The sequence below is a fragment of the Streptopelia decaocto genome (genome assembly GCF_964273445.1).
Source record: "Streptopelia decaocto genome assembly, chromosome: 20".
In the NCBI taxonomy this organism is placed as follows: Eukaryota; Metazoa; Chordata; class Aves; order Columbiformes; family Columbidae; genus Streptopelia; species Streptopelia decaocto.
The window spans coordinates 2,989,358-3,005,749 of NC_138675.1; the positions used below are offsets into that span (position 1 = coordinate 2,989,358).

At 57.9% G+C, this 16,392-nt stretch overlaps 3 protein-coding genes across 4 annotated transcripts; 1 reads left to right on the forward strand and 2 right to left on the reverse strand.

Moving 5' to 3' along the window:
- Positions 1-42: 42 nt before the first annotated feature.
- Positions 43-5,840, forward strand: CASP9 (caspase 9). 2 transcript variants are annotated; one of them, XM_082070054.1, is made up of 10 exons: positions 43-189; positions 987-1,206; positions 1,707-1,787; positions 1,977-2,008; positions 2,587-2,763; positions 2,882-2,971; positions 3,633-3,780; positions 4,079-4,258; positions 4,372-4,481; positions 5,336-5,840. In XM_082070054.1, the coding sequence occupies exons 1-10, from the start codon at positions 58-60 to the stop codon at positions 5,426-5,428; spliced, it is 1,263 nt and encodes a 420-aa protein (XP_081926180.1). In that variant the 5' UTR covers positions 43-57; the 3' UTR covers positions 5,429-5,840. The 2 variants fall into 2 exon arrangements, with proteins under 2 accessions (XP_081926180.1, XP_081926181.1); XM_082070055.1 differs by lacking the exon at positions 1,707-1,787.
- Positions 5,841-7,446: 1,606 nt separating this feature from the next.
- On the reverse strand, positions 7,447-9,466 carry LOC309448383 (chymotrypsin-C-like; the record flags this gene model as incomplete). Its single annotated transcript, XM_082069857.1, has 8 exons — positions 7,447-7,464; positions 7,547-7,696; positions 7,864-8,009; positions 8,085-8,221; positions 8,848-8,973; positions 9,064-9,161; positions 9,247-9,338; positions 9,427-9,466. The coding sequence occupies 8 exons, from the start codon at positions 9,464-9,466 to the stop codon at positions 7,447-7,449; spliced, it is 807 nt and encodes a 268-aa protein (XP_081925983.1).
- Positions 9,467-10,106: 640 nt separating this feature from the next.
- Positions 10,107-15,161, reverse strand: EFHD2 (EF-hand domain family member D2). The gene is made up of 4 exons (XM_082069696.1): positions 14,954-15,161; positions 11,947-12,094; positions 11,271-11,405; positions 10,107-11,118 (listed from the first exon to the last, which is right to left on the reverse strand). The coding sequence occupies exons 1-4, from the start codon at positions 15,148-15,150 to the stop codon at positions 10,984-10,986; spliced, it is 615 nt and encodes a 204-aa protein (XP_081925822.1). The 5' UTR covers positions 15,151-15,161; the 3' UTR covers positions 10,107-10,983.
- Positions 15,162-16,392: the final 1,231 nt, after the last annotated feature.

Below are 16,392 nucleotides of genomic sequence, written 5' to 3' on the forward strand. Positions count from 1 at the left end.
GGCGCGCCCGCCCGCGTTACCATAGAGACGGGGCGCCGCTTCCGGTGCGCGGCGGCCATGGAGGAGGCGCAGCGGCGGGCGCTGCGGCGGGGGCGGGCGCGGCTGGTGGCGGCGCTGCGGGTGGCGCCGCTCTGGGAGCCGCTGGAGCGGCGCGGCCTCTTCACCCGGCCCATGGTGGAGGAGATGCAGGTGGGGTGGGGCCCCGCGTGACCCTCAGCCTCGGGGGTGGGGCGGGGGGAGGGCCCTGTGTCTGCTCAGCCCCGGTGACGGGTCTGGGGGTGGCCCCTGTGTCCCTCACCCCGGTGACAGGCCCAAGGGAAAGGCCCCATGTCCCCCTCAGACCCAGTGACAAGCCCAAAGGAGGCCCCTGTGTCCACTCACCCGAGTGACAAGGCCCCGTGTCCCCCTCAGGCCTGGTGACAGGCCCAAGGGAGGTCCCCATGTCCCCTTACCCTCCAGTGCCAGGCCCAAGGGATGGGCCTTGTCCCCTGTCACCCCAGTCCCTGCAAACAGAGGCATAAGACCCCCCCATCTCCTTGTCACTTCTTGTCCCCTGCCCCAGCTGGTGCCAGCCATGGGATTTCTCCTGGGGTCCCCATCCCAACCTGGTGACAGACTGAAGGGGTCTCTGTGACTGCTGGCAGGCCTGGGGGTGTCTTGCCTTGTTCCATGACCTGGTGACGGGCCAGGGGATACCTGTTGTCCCCTGGGGACCCTCCTCCTTGTCCCCTTGAGCCATTTTGTGGGCTGCAGCTGCCCATCCCAGTGGAGGCTCCTGGGCTGTGTGCCTGGAGGGTGTCACAGCTGAGGTTCAGTGGCTTCTGGGGGTCCCTGTGACTGTGTCTCGGTGCCTTTCACTCTGTGTAGCCATTTTCAGCACAGATCCCTGTGTTTCCCCTCACTGGGTACCAACGGGAAGGGCTGGGCAGGCGGAACACCTGGGCTGGGAGTGAATGCACCTTATCCTGGGCTTTTCTCGTCCGCAGAGTGCTGGCAGCCGAGGAGACCAAGCCCGGCAGCTGGTCATCGACCTGGAGACTCGAGGGAAACGGGCTTTTCCTCTGTTCCTCTCCATCCTGCGGGACACCGGGCAGGGCGACCTTGCGGACATGCTGATGCAGGAGTGTGGGCACCTTCCAGCACCGCCACAGCTGGGGGACCTGAGGCCAGTTGAGCTGGACCTGCGTGGAGAAAAACGTAATAAAAGTAAGTATTGAGGGGGCAGTTAATTTGGGGCAAACAGCAGCTCTGGTGGTGGCAGCAGGGATCCCTCTCGCCATCTGTGAAATCATGGTTTTTATTATCTTGGAGTGTGGCTCTTAGAGGTGACCATGCAGAGCTGTTGGGAGAATACTAGGCTTTGCAGTAGCAGAAGCTTTTAAGCTCAGACTAAGTGCTCGTGGCATTAGGAGCTTCCTCCTCTGTATTTTTGTACACAATCTCTGAGGTACGTTGGTGAAAAATTGATTTTGCCACATCCTCGCCAGCTTGTGCTCTGCTCAGTGTGCGTGTGGATTCAGTTTCTGTGGTTGTTGGAAGAAATTTAGTCTGACAGACCTTGAAAAGGGGAAAACAGACGCAATGTTGTCGTGTTGCTGTAGCAGGTGGGCGTTGGTTTGGGTCCTTCTGAGGCCCCCTGGTTGGTTATTGTAGCGTTAAATTGGAATGGGGAGAAGGTGAGACCCTGCTGTCCTGTGTTGTGACAGATGCGAGCTTCCCTGGACGTCTGTCTGTCCCGGTCCAAGCTGAAAGCGAAAGACCTCAAATGCCTCCCACGCCAGCCCAGGGTAAGCTGTGTCCAGGCTCTTCCCGAGAGACGGGGTGTGAAATGCTCGTTTCCAGGGTGCAGTGGGGTGAGAAGAGGGAATTCCTACATGTCACTGATGCACAGGGCAGGATTGACATTAATTCCAGGAAGAATGGGTGTAACATCTCATTGTGGAGTGCAGAGATTAAATACTGTGTCTCTGTTGTAGGTTCGGCTGTTGACAAGAGGAACCGTGACCTGGTGAGTATTTGGTTGGACCAAAAGTGGTTTCCAGCGAAGGCTCACGCAGCTGGGATTTGCTGCGACAGCTGGGATTTGCTTCTTGTGATCTGAGCGATCGCTGCAAGGCTGATGCTGATCTAATGGAGCTGATGAGCTCAGGGGAGATCAGTCATTATCCAGCTTCTCCTTAGAGTGACCGTAACTGTAGCACAACCAACATATAGAGCTAAAGGTTGTGCAGAAACTGTTTCAGTGGTAAAGCTGAGTCTCTAGGAGATTTATCTGCCCATTCTTTTGGCTCCTTATGTGGCCTCTTGCGGTGAGGTTTGGGGATGTTGCGTAAAAACCTCCTGGAAACTTCAGCTTGCCATCAGAGGTGCTGCAGGTAAAGAGGCAGGTGGTTTTCTGCAAAGGCAGTCCCTGTTTTGGCAGCGTTTTCCCAACATGCATGTGGAGAGCAGATGCTTTTACGCATCCACAGGCCGGAAGAAATGAAAAAGCTGTGAAAGAAGTTACTCTCAGAACTCCCATTCTCACTGGATTAGCCAGCAAGCACTCTGAGTAGGAGGGGTTTTAACTGCGACGTGTGCTGTCAGGTTTATGAGCTGAAATCAGACCCGTGTGGCTGCTGCCTGATCCTCAACAACGTCAGCTTCAGTAGAGACTCGGATCTGTCGACCCGCGACGGCTCCGACGTGGACTGCGAGAAGCTGGAGAAGCGTTTCAAGGCTTTGAGCTTCGACGTCCTGACTCGGCGGGATCTCCCAGCTCAGGTGACGCCGGTTGTGTCCAACTGATGTGAGGGACGAGAGAATCAGAGAATTGTTATGTTTGGGAAAGAACCTCAAGATCGTGATGTGAAAAACTCTTTTTGTGACGTTTTCCATCTAGAAAATGGTTTTGGAGCTGCAGGAGCTGGCGCGGCAGGACCACAGCGCCCTGGACTGCTGCGTGGTGGTGATCCTTTCCCACGGGTGTCAGGTGGGTTCATCGCATCTCTCCCTTAGCTCATTAGCCAAGATTACCTGTGTGGGAAGGGGTTAATTCCCTGTGCTGCTGTCTCACAGAGAATGGGAGGGAAATTTTTGGTCCTGAGTGATCTGATGGCTGTTCTCAGCATGTTGCAGGGGGTTACACTCTCGTATCTGGGTTGAAGAAAACAGGAGCTTCTCCAGTGTTGCCTGTGGAGAAGTGTTCTCCATTTTGGGGTATATAATTCAGAACCGAACAATGGGCAGAGAGCAGAGGCCGTGCTGACCCTAATACCATGGTCACTGAGTCTTTCCTGTTTCTCCAGCTCTGATGAGGGAGATACTATTAAAAGTAAAGGCTGTTTATCGCAATCAGAGGCCTCAAAGTACGAGGAGAGCAGTTTTTAGGGAAATGGTGTGTGTTACCTGCCTGTTGTCCTGGAGGATGAAGAACCCCGTGGCTGGAGGAGGCAGGATAGGAGCTGGATAAAAGGAGGAGTTGGATTGTTGGGATTTAGGGTGTTTCAAGTGTCTCTTGGGCATCCCTTCACCTTGATGCATTTGCACAAACATGAGGAAATGAGACTTGTTCTGGTAACTTGAGGCTACAAAGCACCCTCAGGACCGGCCTGACCTCCCAGCTGACTAGCTCCTGGATTTTCCTCTTGCAGACGAGCCATATTCAGTTTCCCGGAGGCGTTTACGGAACAGATGGAAAAGCCATTCCCATAGAAAAGATTGTGAACTATTTCAATGGGTCCCATTGCCCGAGTTTGAGAGGAAAACCCAAACTCTTCTTCATCCAGGCCTGTGGTGGAGGTGAATCTTTGTTTTGGCTCCTGTAGGGAATTGACTGTTGAGTGTAAGGCTTCGGAGATGTGATTAGGCTTTGACTTCTTGTTCCTTTTGTGTCCATCACGTGTTTCTCCAGCTGTCTTCTCTCTCTCTTGGTCACACGTTCATACTACTCGTGTGGACCGAGCCCAGCGGCTCAAGCACGAGCCTCTTGTAGGAAGACAGTTCCGATTTGTGTGTGCCGGAGCGGTTTTTCTGCACAGCAGGGAGATGCAGGATGGAAGATGAATTTCAGAGATTGTCTCCTTGCTGCTTTTTGCAGAACAAAGAGATCGAGGCTTTGTTGTGGATGGTGATTCACCCAGCGACGAAGCTCCCGGAGGTTCTTTAGAGTCAGATGCGACTCCTTTTCAGACTCCAGCAGGTAATGTGGACCAGCCGGATGCCGTCGCCAGTTTGCCCACGCCCAGCGACATCTTGGTCTCCTACTCAACTTTCCCAGGTGAAATAAACAGCACAAATCCCAACGGGGGAATTAGCCCAAAAGTGGGAGCTTCCTGGCCAAAGTTTGGGCTGAGTGGCTTTAGCAGTGATCTTCTCACTCTTCCTCCGAAGGTTTTGTCTCCTGGAGGGACGCATCGAGTGGCTCATGGTACGTGGAGACGCTGGACAGCGTGCTGGAGCAATATGCCCATTCCGAAGATCTGCTGAACATGTTACTACGGGTAAATGTCTTATTTTTTTCCTGCTTTGCATAGTCATGAAAGTGATGCAGGAAATAATCAGAGCTGCAGTTGGTCAGGGCATGGAGCCTACACTTAAAAAAGGAATGAGGATGTGGAGCATTCAGTTTACAGGTTGGCTAATTGAAGGTACTGTGGAGAGGTCTAATTATTAAGAAAGTGTCTGGCATTAACCCGCCAAAAATCTCTTTGAGGTTTCTCTAATGAGAAATAGTTCTGAAAATTCAGGCTTTAATCTTTGCCAAGGAAGCTTCTAAAAAAATCACCCTAGACCAAAGCATAGTTTGTCCCATATCCAAAGTGTGGGACAAACGTTTGTGCTTCCAGACACTTTATTGTTCTCCGTGAGTGAGACAAAAGTCTTTTTGTGGAGGTGGCGGGAGAGAGAACCTACTCTTGGTTGTTTTCCTGATGTCACGGTACTTCCTCGGCACGTGGTGGCACAGAAGCTGTTGATCTCAAGGGAGTAGCATGAGACCCTCTCTGCTGGCTGGCACTGAGTGCGAGGGCAGAGACCTTGGGGAAATTACAGGAATATCTGGAAGAAAATAGGTGGGAAGGGAATTTGCTTTGAAGCAAACACCCAAATGAGCTGGGGCTTATGCTGAGAAGCACCAGCTGGAGGCAGCGGTGGCTGGTACAGCCTGGGTTTCTTGAAAAGATGTTTTTCCTCAAGTCCCCCTTGCGTGTGTCAGCAAAAATGTCTCATTTTAGGAGACCTCCCTCCTCTCCCATCCCACAGTCCCATTCCCCGTCCTCACCGCGCTCCCTGCAAGACGTCACACCCCAGCATGGAAAAGTGTCCTGCTCCTCAGCTGCTCTGCTTCTGTTCTCAGGTGGCAAACGCCGTCTCTGCCAAGGGGAGGTACAAGCAGATCCCGGGATGTTTCAACTTCCTCCGTAAAAAGTTCTTCTTCAGGTGCAAATGACCTGCGGGCTGCGAGGTCCTGTCAAGAACCAGAGTTACTTCCCTGCGGCCGGATGAAATCTGCGCCCGTCGTGACTCGGCATCGATGTTGCCGGTGGCCTTTGTCTGTCGAGATGTTTGTCTTGAGCAATGTAAAGCTGTGAGAGCTGTCCTTGCTGGGAAACATGGATAAAAAATGGGAAACGTTAGTGATGGAGCAGGGATATATGAGAGAAGCCCGTTTGCTGGGGCTCATGCCAGCCCGGAGCGTCTGTTCTCATGGCCGCATTTGGCCTCCAAGTAAAACATCTTGGTGATCATGGTGTTTGTGTCCTTTGCTGGCCCAGATGGATGGAATCAAGGCCTAGTGCTTGAGTGGAGTGGTATGATTTTTTCAATCAATATTTTTAATTTTCAATAAAATGCAATGAAAAAGGAAAAAAAATCTTTTGTGTTGTATTCCCTTGTCCAATCTGTCTGCTGAATGCCATTTCGGCATCTCCCGAAGGCATCTTTGAAACGGGAAGAGCAAGAAAAACCTTACCTGAGTTATTTTTTAGCCTCCTGCTGTTCCTGGTACCATTTCCACTGCAGTTGTGCCAACATACAGAGGAGGCAGCTCTTGTCCTTTCAAGGAGTCGACATTGAACAGGAGTTATAGCAGGAAACTGATATCCTTTGGATATCAGAGCTGAGTTAAAGCGCTCGCCCTGATCGTTAAGATGACACAGTAGAAATGCGACAGAGGAATATGGAAAACAAAACAGATTCTAGGTACCGCCTGCCTTTGTCCCCTTGGAGGAGCGATCCCAAGGTCCTGCAGCTGCATCTGTTACAGGTGCGAGTGGAGTTTGTTGTGCGTTTCATCCCTGTCCCCTCCCTGTCGTAGCACCGAGCTCCCTGTCCCCTCAGGACAGCTGGCGGTGCCGGTCACAGCCGCAGCGCTGGCACAGGACCGGTGCCACCTTTGCTGGGGTACATGTCACAGGGCGGCTGTGGGTCCCTACTAGGGTGGGAACCACTTTGTGTGCCCGTCCTCGGTGCTGTGGGGTGCGGGTTCCCTGCCATGGCATCGGATGGGATGCTGGTGGTGCCCGTCATACCTGGGAAAGCCTGGGGGTGGGTGGCTATGAGGGGTGTGCATGTGAGCTTTTGGGGGGCCTTTGCTTTGCTTTAATTGTTAGTTTAGTTTATATCTACGATTTGGAGCTACAGACATTCATTTTGCTTGGTTTCCCTTTGGTTTTGGCTTTCCTGGGGGCAGCGGGTGCCCCAGGGCTTGCCTTGGCTCCCCACCAAGCATTCTTAGACCTACCTGGTGTCCCACATCACCCCAGAACCAACCAGCCCCACTGCAGCCCCCCAGGGCCACCAGAGCCCAGCCCTTTTCCCCCAGAAACATCAGCCAAGCCTGGAGCCCTTTGGTGCCATGGGCATGGCTCCTCGTCACCCCCCTGCCCATAACTAGGGACAGCTTGTGGGGTGGCCCAAGGACCCCCAACCAGCCCCACTGCATGACCTGGGACCCCTCCTGAGCACAGAGGCTGTACCCTGACATCAAAATGAAGAACAGGAGCTGAGGAGAGACCTTCTGAATTGCCTGAAAGGAGCTTGGAGCCAGGGGGGGTCGGGCTCTGCTCCCCAGGAACAAGCGCCAGGAGCAGAGGAAACGGCCTCAAGTTGCGCCAGGGAAGGTTGAGGTTGGATGTGGGAACAATTTCTTCCCCAAAGGGCTGTGGGGCATTGGAACAGGCTGCCCAGGGCAGTGCTGGAGTCACCATCCCTGGAGGGTTGGACAGACGGACATGAGGTTCTCAGGACATGGGGCAGGGACAGGGGTGGGGAAACGGTTGAAATCCACGATCTCAAGGGGCTTTTCCAACCCAAACAATTCTGTGATTCCATAACCAACGCAGCTCCAGGAGTCCACCACCTGCTCCACCACATGTGTCCCCCCAAAATAACCAGCACAACACACAAATGAGAGCAGCACTTGTGCCTTTATCACAATCAAGACTCGTTGCATCACACACCACGTCCTCAGTTTGTGCTTATTTTCTGCCAACGACAAGACATGGGAGGGCTCAGGGTGAGACCCACAGCTGGGTGGGCTCAGGGGGACAAAGGAAGGGGCACCCACCTCGTTGATCCAGTCGATGAAGGAGGACACCCGTGTGAAGACCGTCGGCTTGCGCACCGTGTTGCAGCCCCAAGAAGAGCCAAAGCTGACGATGCCGTCCACCTCCCAGAGCCCGCCACGCTGGCAGTTCAGGGGACCACCCGAATCCCCCTGTCCGGACAGATGGACACTCAACACCCCCACAACGTGCCCCCACCTCCTTCCTGCCCCACACCACCATCCCTTCTCCTCCCACGGGGGTCACAGCACCGCACCACCCACAAACAACCCACCCCCTTTCCCCTGCACCCCGACTTTGCCCGGGGACCCCCACTCACATTGCAGCCGCTCGTGACGCCGTCGCCCCCCGCGCACACCATGTTGGGGAGGACGTAGTCGCCCCACCAGTTGCTCTGGGAGCAGGTCTCATAGTCCACCACAGGCAGCAGCGCCTGCTGCAGGACATCGGCCAAGGGCCCATATGCTGCAACAACAGCCCTGTCTCACACCCTGCACCCCCAAACTGCCCCGGCTCCTCCCTGGGGAACCCCCAGCTTACTCCAGAGGCGTCCCCAGCCGGTGACATAGCAGGGGTAGTTGTTCTCCAGGACCGAGCCGGCAGGCGGCAGGCAGGCGGCTTGGATGGTCTCGCTCTCCTCCACCTCCTGCGCCAGCTTTATCAGGGCAATATCATTGCTGCAGGGAGAGAAAAATCTCATTGCGGCTTTTTTGTATTTAAAAGGGGCCCAAAAGATGGAGGCAGATTTTAGCAGGGCCTGTTGTGATAGGACAAGGGGTGATGGTTTTAAACTAAAGGAGGGGAAGTTCAGGCTGGACATGAGGAAGGAATTGTTGGCGCTGAGGGTGGTGAGAGCCTGGCCCAGGTTGGCCAGAGAGGTGGTGGATGAACCATCCCTGGAGACATCCCAGGCCAGGCTGGACGGGGCTCTGAGCAACCTGAGCTGGTGAAGATGTCCCTGTCATGGCAGGGGGGGCACTGGGGTGCTGGGAAGGTCCCTTCAACACAAACCCTTCTGTGATTCTATGTAGATGAGGTTCTTATGGATGTGGTTTAGAGGTGGACTTGGCAGTGTTTGGTTAATGGTTGGACTCGATGACGTTAAAGTTCTTTTCCAACCAAAACAATTCAATGATTCTATGATATTTGAAGGTCCCTTCAACTGAAACTATTCTATGATTCTATTCCATGAAAGCCAAGCTGACCTCGACCAAAGGACCCTGAGCCATGGGGACAGGTGAGCCAAAGACATGGGGACCCCAGTTGTGATGCCCCCGCCCATCCCCGACGTGTCCCATCCTACACAATGAGGTAGGGGTCCCAATCCTCATGCACGATGAGCTTTTCCACACCGACACTCAGCGAGCCTGGCTCGTCCTCCTCCGACAGGACCTGCTTGCCCAGCAGCACACGGTATGTCTGGCTAGAGCTGCCGGCGGGGGAGGAAAGAGGGGGTGTCAGGCTCCCCAAATGTCTTGCTTCCCCAATCCAGGCCCCCCCTCGGCACCCCAGCACCCACCTGATGCAATGGGCGGCTGTCAGCACCCAACTGGGAGCAATGAGGGTCCCGCCACATGTGTGGTGCCAAGCCCCTGAGCGGCTGTACTGCAGCGAGATCTGTGACAGCGGAGGCACCGTGTCAAAGTGGGGGTGTCCCCTTCCCTGTCCCCCCCTCCCCATCCCCGTGTCCCCTATACCGTACCTGCCATGGCCAGCTGTGTGCCACAGCGTCTTCGCCACCCACCACCCGGTGGCCCAGCTGTGGCGGCACGGCCGGCTGCCCACATCCATAGGCTGTGTGACACCCCAAGGGACCTCAGCACCCACCTGTGATGGGGTCCCGGCCACCCCACCCTGTCCCCTCCCTGCCACCTGCACCCACCGTAGCCCAGCAGCACAGTGAGACACACGGCACCCAGCATGGTTGTCCTGTCACGGGGTGTTTTTGGGGGGCCACCCGCCCTCTTATAGCAGCTGCCACCACCGGGGACCTTGGCATTGTCCCTCCTGCCACCATCTGGCTGGTATCACACGCCCTGGGGGCTCCCTGAGCCACCCCTGCCATATCACACTTCCCCATCCCTCCTGGGAATGGCCACCTGTGCCCTTCCTGCGCCTGCACCATGTCACCGCAGTGTGACAGGGACAGGTAGCACCAACCTGGTGACAGGAAAGGTCCCTCTGGGGGGTCGGCTGGCAGGCAGCCCCCCAAGCTGTCCTCATGTGCCCAGCAGCCCCCCCTGCACCCCAACCCAAAACATCAGCCACCCCAGGACATGTCCCCCTCACCCCTACGGGAACAAGGTCCCCTTATCGCACCCTCAAGGTGACACGCTCCATGGGCACAGGCGCAGATGCCAGCGAGGACACAGAATAACACCTTTTAATAACAGCACATCCCCCACAGCTGGATCAGGCCCCGCTGCTTCCCACGCTCATGTTCCCACACCCAAAGGTGACCAGAGCTGGTCCCCGTGCCCCAGCGGTCACTGTCACCCCTCCAGACATGACCCCAGCACGGCTGCACCTCAGCCCCTGCACAGGCAACCAGCGCTCTTACGAAATATAATATTTATTTGGGATTAAAATAAAAAAAATCATAACATTCCCCCCGCCCCGTACCATCCCTTGGGGACACTGCAGGACAGACAGACACCTCTGCACAGCCACCCACACACACGGGAGCCCCCACCGACCGATGGGAACTGCTCGCGGCTACAACACTCGCCCTCCTGGGCAGAACGCAACACGGAAAAGAACATAAAACAGCTTGGTGAGCCTCTCTGTACGGCTTTTACCACAAAAGAAATAAAGATACAGGCAGATGGGTGCAGCGCTGCATGTCAGCGGGGGGGCTGCCACCCCCGAGCATCACACACGGACCTTGGCACAGACACACGGACCCTGGCACAGACACACGGACATGGCACCGTGACGTGGGTGTCACCACGCTCCCCCCCAGCTTTCGGCACAAGGCATCGAGGAGGGGACACCGTGATCCCCAGCAGCAATGCCGATAAGCAATAAGCCAGCGCAGCCACCGGCGACACCTGCCCGGACAAGCCCCCCCATCCGGCGAACCTGACAGCGCATGCACAACACAGGACAGCGTGGGGACAGGTGTCCCCTGCACGGCCCCCCAGGGACACCGCAGCCCCCGGCACGGCTGAGGGCAGGGGACAGGGCGCTGCTGCCCCTTGGGGATGGAGCAGCTCGGCGGGGGACATGAACAACACCTACAGACACCACAGTAAGGGGACAGGGGGACAGGGCCACCTGGGTGCTGCATCCAGCCTGGACCAGGAGCCCACTGGTGGCCCGGCCATTGGGGGGTCACAGGTGACACGCAGCTGGGATGTCACTCCCGGCACGTGGCACACGCAGCGTTCCCATCCCGGGCACCGCGGACCAGTCCTGCCCGGCCCCCCACCGCCCCCCATCACTGCTTGAAGGTGGATTGCAGCTCCTTGAACGCCGCCTTCCTCTGCTTCAGCTCCTCCGCCTGCTTCTTCTTCTCCTCCTGCTCCGCCTTGATCTCCTCCTCAAAGCGGCTGGCGTCGTGGATGGCTTGTACCTGCGGATGGTGATAGGTGTGGCTGGGACCCCCGCTGAGCCCTGCTGCCCACCAAAATATCTCCATCTCCCACCCAACATCCCAGCACCAAACCACCCTCATGCATCACTGCCCCACATCGCGACCTCTCATGCCCTCGGCATTTGCCTCACCTTGGCCTCAAAGAAGTTCTTGGCACCTTTCACCCCCTCCGTGGAGACGTCGATCTCGGAGAGCCGGGCCAGGGCGTGCAGCCCGCTGTCCTCCTGCAGCTCCCCCGCCGCCGCCTTGCGGAAAATCAGCAAGAACTGGGAGGGGAGATGTTGGCATCAGCTCTCCTGAAACCTCAAAGCCACCAAGGCTCCCTCCCCATCTTAGAATCATAGAGTTGTTTTGGTTGGAAAAGCCCCTCAAACTCATCCAGTCCAACCGTTCCCCAGCCCTGTCCCTGCCCCATGTCCTGAGAACCTCATGTCCGTCTGTCCAACCCTCCAGGGATGGTGACTCCAGCACTGCCCTGGGCAGCCTGTTCCAATGCCCCACAGCCCTTTGGGCAAGAAATTGTTCCCCACATCCAACCTCAACCTCCCCTGGTGCAACTTGAGGCCGTTTCCTCTGCTCCTGGCGCTTGTTCCTGGGGAGCAGAGCCCAACCCCCCGGGCTCCAAGCTCCTTTCAGGCAGTTCAGAGATCAGAAGGTCTCCCCTCAGCTCCTGTTCTCCAGCTGAACCCCCCAGGTCCCTCAGCTGCTCCATCACACTTGTGCTTCACCTTAACTCCAGCCCAGCCTGGCACTGGCCACAGCGGTACCATTGCCCTCTGCCACCACAGAGACCCCCCAGCCCCTCACCTCCCGAAAGCTAAGCTTGCTGTCCAGGTCTTCATCCACTTCCTTGATCATGTTCTTCAGGCCCAGGTGTGTCTGCGGTGCCCCCAGCTTCTCCATCATCAGCTTCAGCTCCATCAGGTCAATGAAGCCATCCTTGCCTGCATCGTACCTGTGGGATGGAGACACGGGACTCTCAAACATCAGGCAGCTGGCCAAACCACGGGAAGCTGCCGGTGAACCGCTAACAGTCCCCCAGAGCATCATCCCAAATTGTTTCAGCTTCCGTGCGGCACTTGGCAGGAAAAAATCCCCGGGATGCTGCCAAACCTGCTGCTGGCTCCCTGTGCCAGGAGCCCGAGCATGAGCTCCCCTTGGCTGCTACAAGGGACAACAGCCCACAGTGCTGCACCCACCCCTTGGGTGCATCGCCCTGTGGTCACAACCCACCCTCCTCCTGGCTCCCAGGGGTTTGGCATCCCCTGCCCATTTCACAGAATCATAGAACAATTTGGCTTTGAAGGGACCTTCCCAGGTGCCCCAGTGCCCCCCCTGCCATGAGCAGGGACATCTTCACCAGCTCAGGGTGCTCAGAGCCCCGTCCAGCCTGGCCTGGGATGTCTCCAGGGATGGTTCATCCACCACCTCTCTGCCCAACCTGGGCCAGGCTCTCACCACCCTCAGGGCCAGCAATTTCTTCCTCATGTCCAGCCTGACTGTGGGGACCATGAGCCCACCCCGTGCTGCCACCACCTCCTACTCCCTATGCCACCTCCAGGTGACTTTTATCTCCTGCCCACAGCCCCTTGGCATCCGTGCTCCAGCCTTGGCCCCATACTGGGGCTTGGCCAAGCAATCTGGAGCAATGCAGAATTACGCAAGCAGCTCCCCAGCTGCGCCCATCCAGAACAGAGTGTATTTTTTGGGGTGACTTGCCTTTTCTACGCCTGCAGGCGCTGCAGCAGCCAGGCAGAGCAGCACGCTCGCCGCGCTGCAGGTCCATGACTCATTTGTACCTTCTCTGCTGTGGTCGGCTCCGTCCGTGTCGCAAACGGCACCTTCCTGCTCTCCCACGCTGCCCCGAAATAGGGCTGGCCCTACTCAGCTCTGCCTGTCACCCCGGGAACCAGGCTGGGGGAGCAAACCCCACGTGCTTTCTGCCTCCAGAGCCCTCTCGGAGCATCACACAGAGTTTCTCTGCAAGGGGCATGTTTGCTGCCGCCTCGTCCCATGCAAGCCGTACACCAGCTGCAGGGCATCTCCTCGCTCTCATTCCCCTCCTCTCTGATTTTTGGGATGCAGACATCCCTCTGCTTCTCCTGGGGATGCTCCCAAAGAGTAACATCTCCCCTCTAGCAAGAAAACACCCTTTCCACATATTGCTTTACACTGTACAGCCAGATTGTCACATCATGACAGGGTTTCACTTGACAGCATCCTTTCCTCGGGAGACCCCCCCCGGCTCCCAGACCCCCAGGGGCCGCCTCCACAGAGGGTGTGCAGCCCCAGCGCTGCTCCTTTTGCTGCAGCACGATGCTGCGAGTGTCAGAGCAAACACGTCTGCTTCGCCCACCCGGCTCCCCCGTCTGCGCGGCGCCGGCCAGACTCCACCACGCAACGCTCCCCCCAGCGCCGCCATCTGCACCGTGGCCGGAGCACCTGCGGCCAGGGCCACTGTCACCAGGAGAGGATGCTCTGCCCCTGGGGACCCCAAATACGGTGTCCCCCTTGCCACAGGCTCCCTTCTGCTATGGTCCATGAGACTGCCAACAGCAACCTGCTCATCTTGCTGCCACATACATGTAACGGGGTGACAGCCCTCCGGGAAGAAGTGGGGAACAGGGGGGCTTCTCACACTGCTAGGGATGCTGGGAGGGAACAGTATCATAGAATAGAACAGTTTGGCTTTGAAGGGACGTTCCCAGCTCCCCCAGTGCCACCCCTGCCATGAGCAGGGACATCTTCAGCAGCTCAGGTTGCTCAGAGCCCCGTCCAGCCTGGCCTGGGATGTCTCCAGGGATGGTTCATCCACCACCTCTCTGGCCAACCTGGGCCAGGCTCTCACCACCCTCAGGAGTAACAATTCCTTCCTCATGTCCAGCCTGCACCCCAAACAGCCTCCCAGCCTTGTGCTTTGCAATTTGCTGCCTTCATCCCCTCTGTTTTCCCCAGCACTCGGCCAAGCTCGAGCAAACCACGGAACACAGACCTCCCCACGGCGGAGCTGGCCGGGGCGAGGGGCAGCAGCAACGCTGCAGCCAAGCCTTTGCCTTTGCCTGCACCGTCTCCCTGCAGCCGCGCCGCTTCCATCCACGCCGCCTGCACAAAGCGCCCAATGCTCTGCGGGGATGCTCCGGGCCGTCCCACTCGTCCCCAGCTACTCACGCGCATCCTGGCGTGATCGTGGTCGGAACCAGCCTGATTTCTCTCTCTCTCCCCCCCTGGAAATTTCCAGGGCTCAATGCTTGCTGGCCCAGCTTTTCCCCCGGGGGCCGGGGGGCTGAGCTCGCAGAGTCACGCTGCACTGTGCGCGGTGGCACGCAGCACAGCCAGGGATGCTGGGGACACGCCACAGCCCTGGGGGGCTGCACTGCTGCTGGAGAAATAGGGGCTCCTCGGTGCTGCAGTGGGGGGAGAACACGGGGGTCCCTTGCGTTATCCTCCAGTCCCCTTCCCCAGCCTCAGCACAAGGGACCCTCCTCTCAAGAGGGGCAGGGGGGTCCCTTTTGCAAGGATTTGGGGGTGTGCAGGGGTCTCTCCTGCAAGGAGCTGCGGGGAAGGTGTCCCCAGCATCCTTCCTGCAAGGTGCTGGGGTTGTGGGGGAAAGTCCCTGGGATCCCTCCTGCAAGGAGCCTGGGGGTCCCCCTCCTGTAAGGGAGTCTCTGGCATCCCTCCTGCAAGAAGCTGGGGTGCCTGGGGGTCCCCTCCTGCAGGGATTTGGGGGTCCCCTCCTGCAAGGAGCCGGGATGCAATGGGCCCCCCAGCCGGGACCTGGCGATGCCACCCCCCCTCCGTCCCCGTCCGCACTCACTGTCGGAAGAGCCGCTCCATGTCGCGGAGCTGTCGCCGGGAGAACTCGCGGAACTCCCCGGCGGGGCTAAAGACGCGGCGGCCGCCACCTCCGGGCGAACCTTCGTTCCCCACCCGCCCCAGCGGGCTGCCCGGTCCCGGTCCCGGCTCCGGTGCCCGGCCCCGCCGCCCCGCCAGCTCCTCCGCCGCCGCCGCCATGCTGCCCGGATGGCCGCTCCGCCCCGCTCCGCCCCGCCGGCGGGGGCGGCCCCGGGGCCGGGCTGCAGCCCCCCTGCCTGGGATGCTCCTGGCCCGGGGGGATCCGGGCTGCAGCCCCGCACTGTGCACACCCTCCCCCGGGGGGGGTCCGGCTGCCCCCGCTCCGCATCATCCCCGCCCTGTGTCCCCATCACCGGCTCTGCGGGGGTCCCGGTCGCACCCAGGCGTGGGATCGCTCAGGGATGCAGCTGCGAGTCCTTAAGATCAAGGGAGGAGATGGGGGCTTCTGCAGCCCCGGGTGCACCTACAGACACCTGCGCACCTTCCAGCTCCATCCATCAGGATCGGGGCTTTGGCAAGGGTGAGATCTCTATGATAATCATAGAATCATAGAATGGTTTGCATTGAAGGGACCTTCCCAGCTCCCCCAGTGCCCCCCCTGCCATGGGCAGGGGCATCTTCAGCAGCTCAGGTTGCTCAGAGCCCCGTCCAGCCTGGCCTGGGATGTCTCCAGGGATGGTTCATCCACCACCTCTCTGGCCAACCTGGGCCAGGCTCTCACCACCCTCAGGGACAATAATTTCTTCCTCATGTCTGGCCTGAATCTCCCTCCTTTAGTTTAAAACCACCACCTCTTGTCCTGTCACAACATGCCCTGCTAAAAGGTCTGTCCCCATCTTTCTTACCAGCCCCTTTTAAGTATTGAAAGGCCACTATAAGGTCTCCCTGGAGCCTCGTCCAGGTGGAACATCATATAGCTCAGCCCAAAACCACCAGATAAACACACAGAAGATGCCCACAGCATGGACAGACAAGCTCACAGCACAATGTTCAACTTATGCAAGCACGCAAGGCCGGCTTTGCCCCTAAACAAGCCCAGGGCAGCGCACAGATGGAAAACCAGATAACCGATAACCAGAGCCCTGCAGCACAGCTGCTCACCGCACAGTCCACAGCAGACATGAGGCATCGGCCCCTGTGCACCCCTGGGTGCCCAGGGAGGCTCTGCCCAGCAGCACGCCGAGGACGATGCGGTTCCTGCATCAGCAAGTCGCAGCTCCTCTGTGCTGCTCTCAGACCTTTTTATCCTATTAAAGAAAAATCCAACCCTCCCTCCTCCCGGGGTTTTACTCACATCCAAATTATCCTCGACTGAAAAGATCTGCTGAGGACTCAGCACCGACTGCTCTGAGTGATGCTCAGGCAGAGCTGCCGCAGGGGTGATGTGTCCTGGCACTGCCC

Excerpts from the sequence above, each read along its gene's own strand:
- CASP9 (XM_082070054.1), top strand. The coding sequence starts at position 58 with ATGGAGGAGGCGCAGCGGCGGGCGCTGCGGCGGGGGCGGGCGCGGCTG. Across the intron at positions 190-986 it reads CCATGGTGGAGGAGATGCAG|AGTGCTGGCAGCCGAGGAGA; the intron begins GTGGGGTGGGGC and ends TCTCGTCCGCAG. Across the intron at positions 4,482-5,335 it reads TGCTGAACATGTTACTACGG|GTGGCAAACGCCGTCTCTGC; the intron begins GTAAATGTCTTA and ends TTCTGTTCTCAG.
- EFHD2 (XM_082069696.1), bottom strand. The coding sequence starts at position 15,150 with ATGGCGGCGGCGGCGGAGGAGCTGGCGGGGCGGCGGGGCCGGGCACCG. Across the intron at positions 12,095-14,953 it reads ATGGAGCGGCTCTTCCGACA|GTACGATGCAGGCAAGGATG; the intron begins GTGAGTGCGGAC and ends TCCATCCCACAG. Across the intron at positions 11,119-11,270 it reads AGAACTTCTTTGAGGCCAAG|GTACAAGCCATCCACGACGC; the intron begins GTGAGGCAAATG and ends CACCATCCGCAG.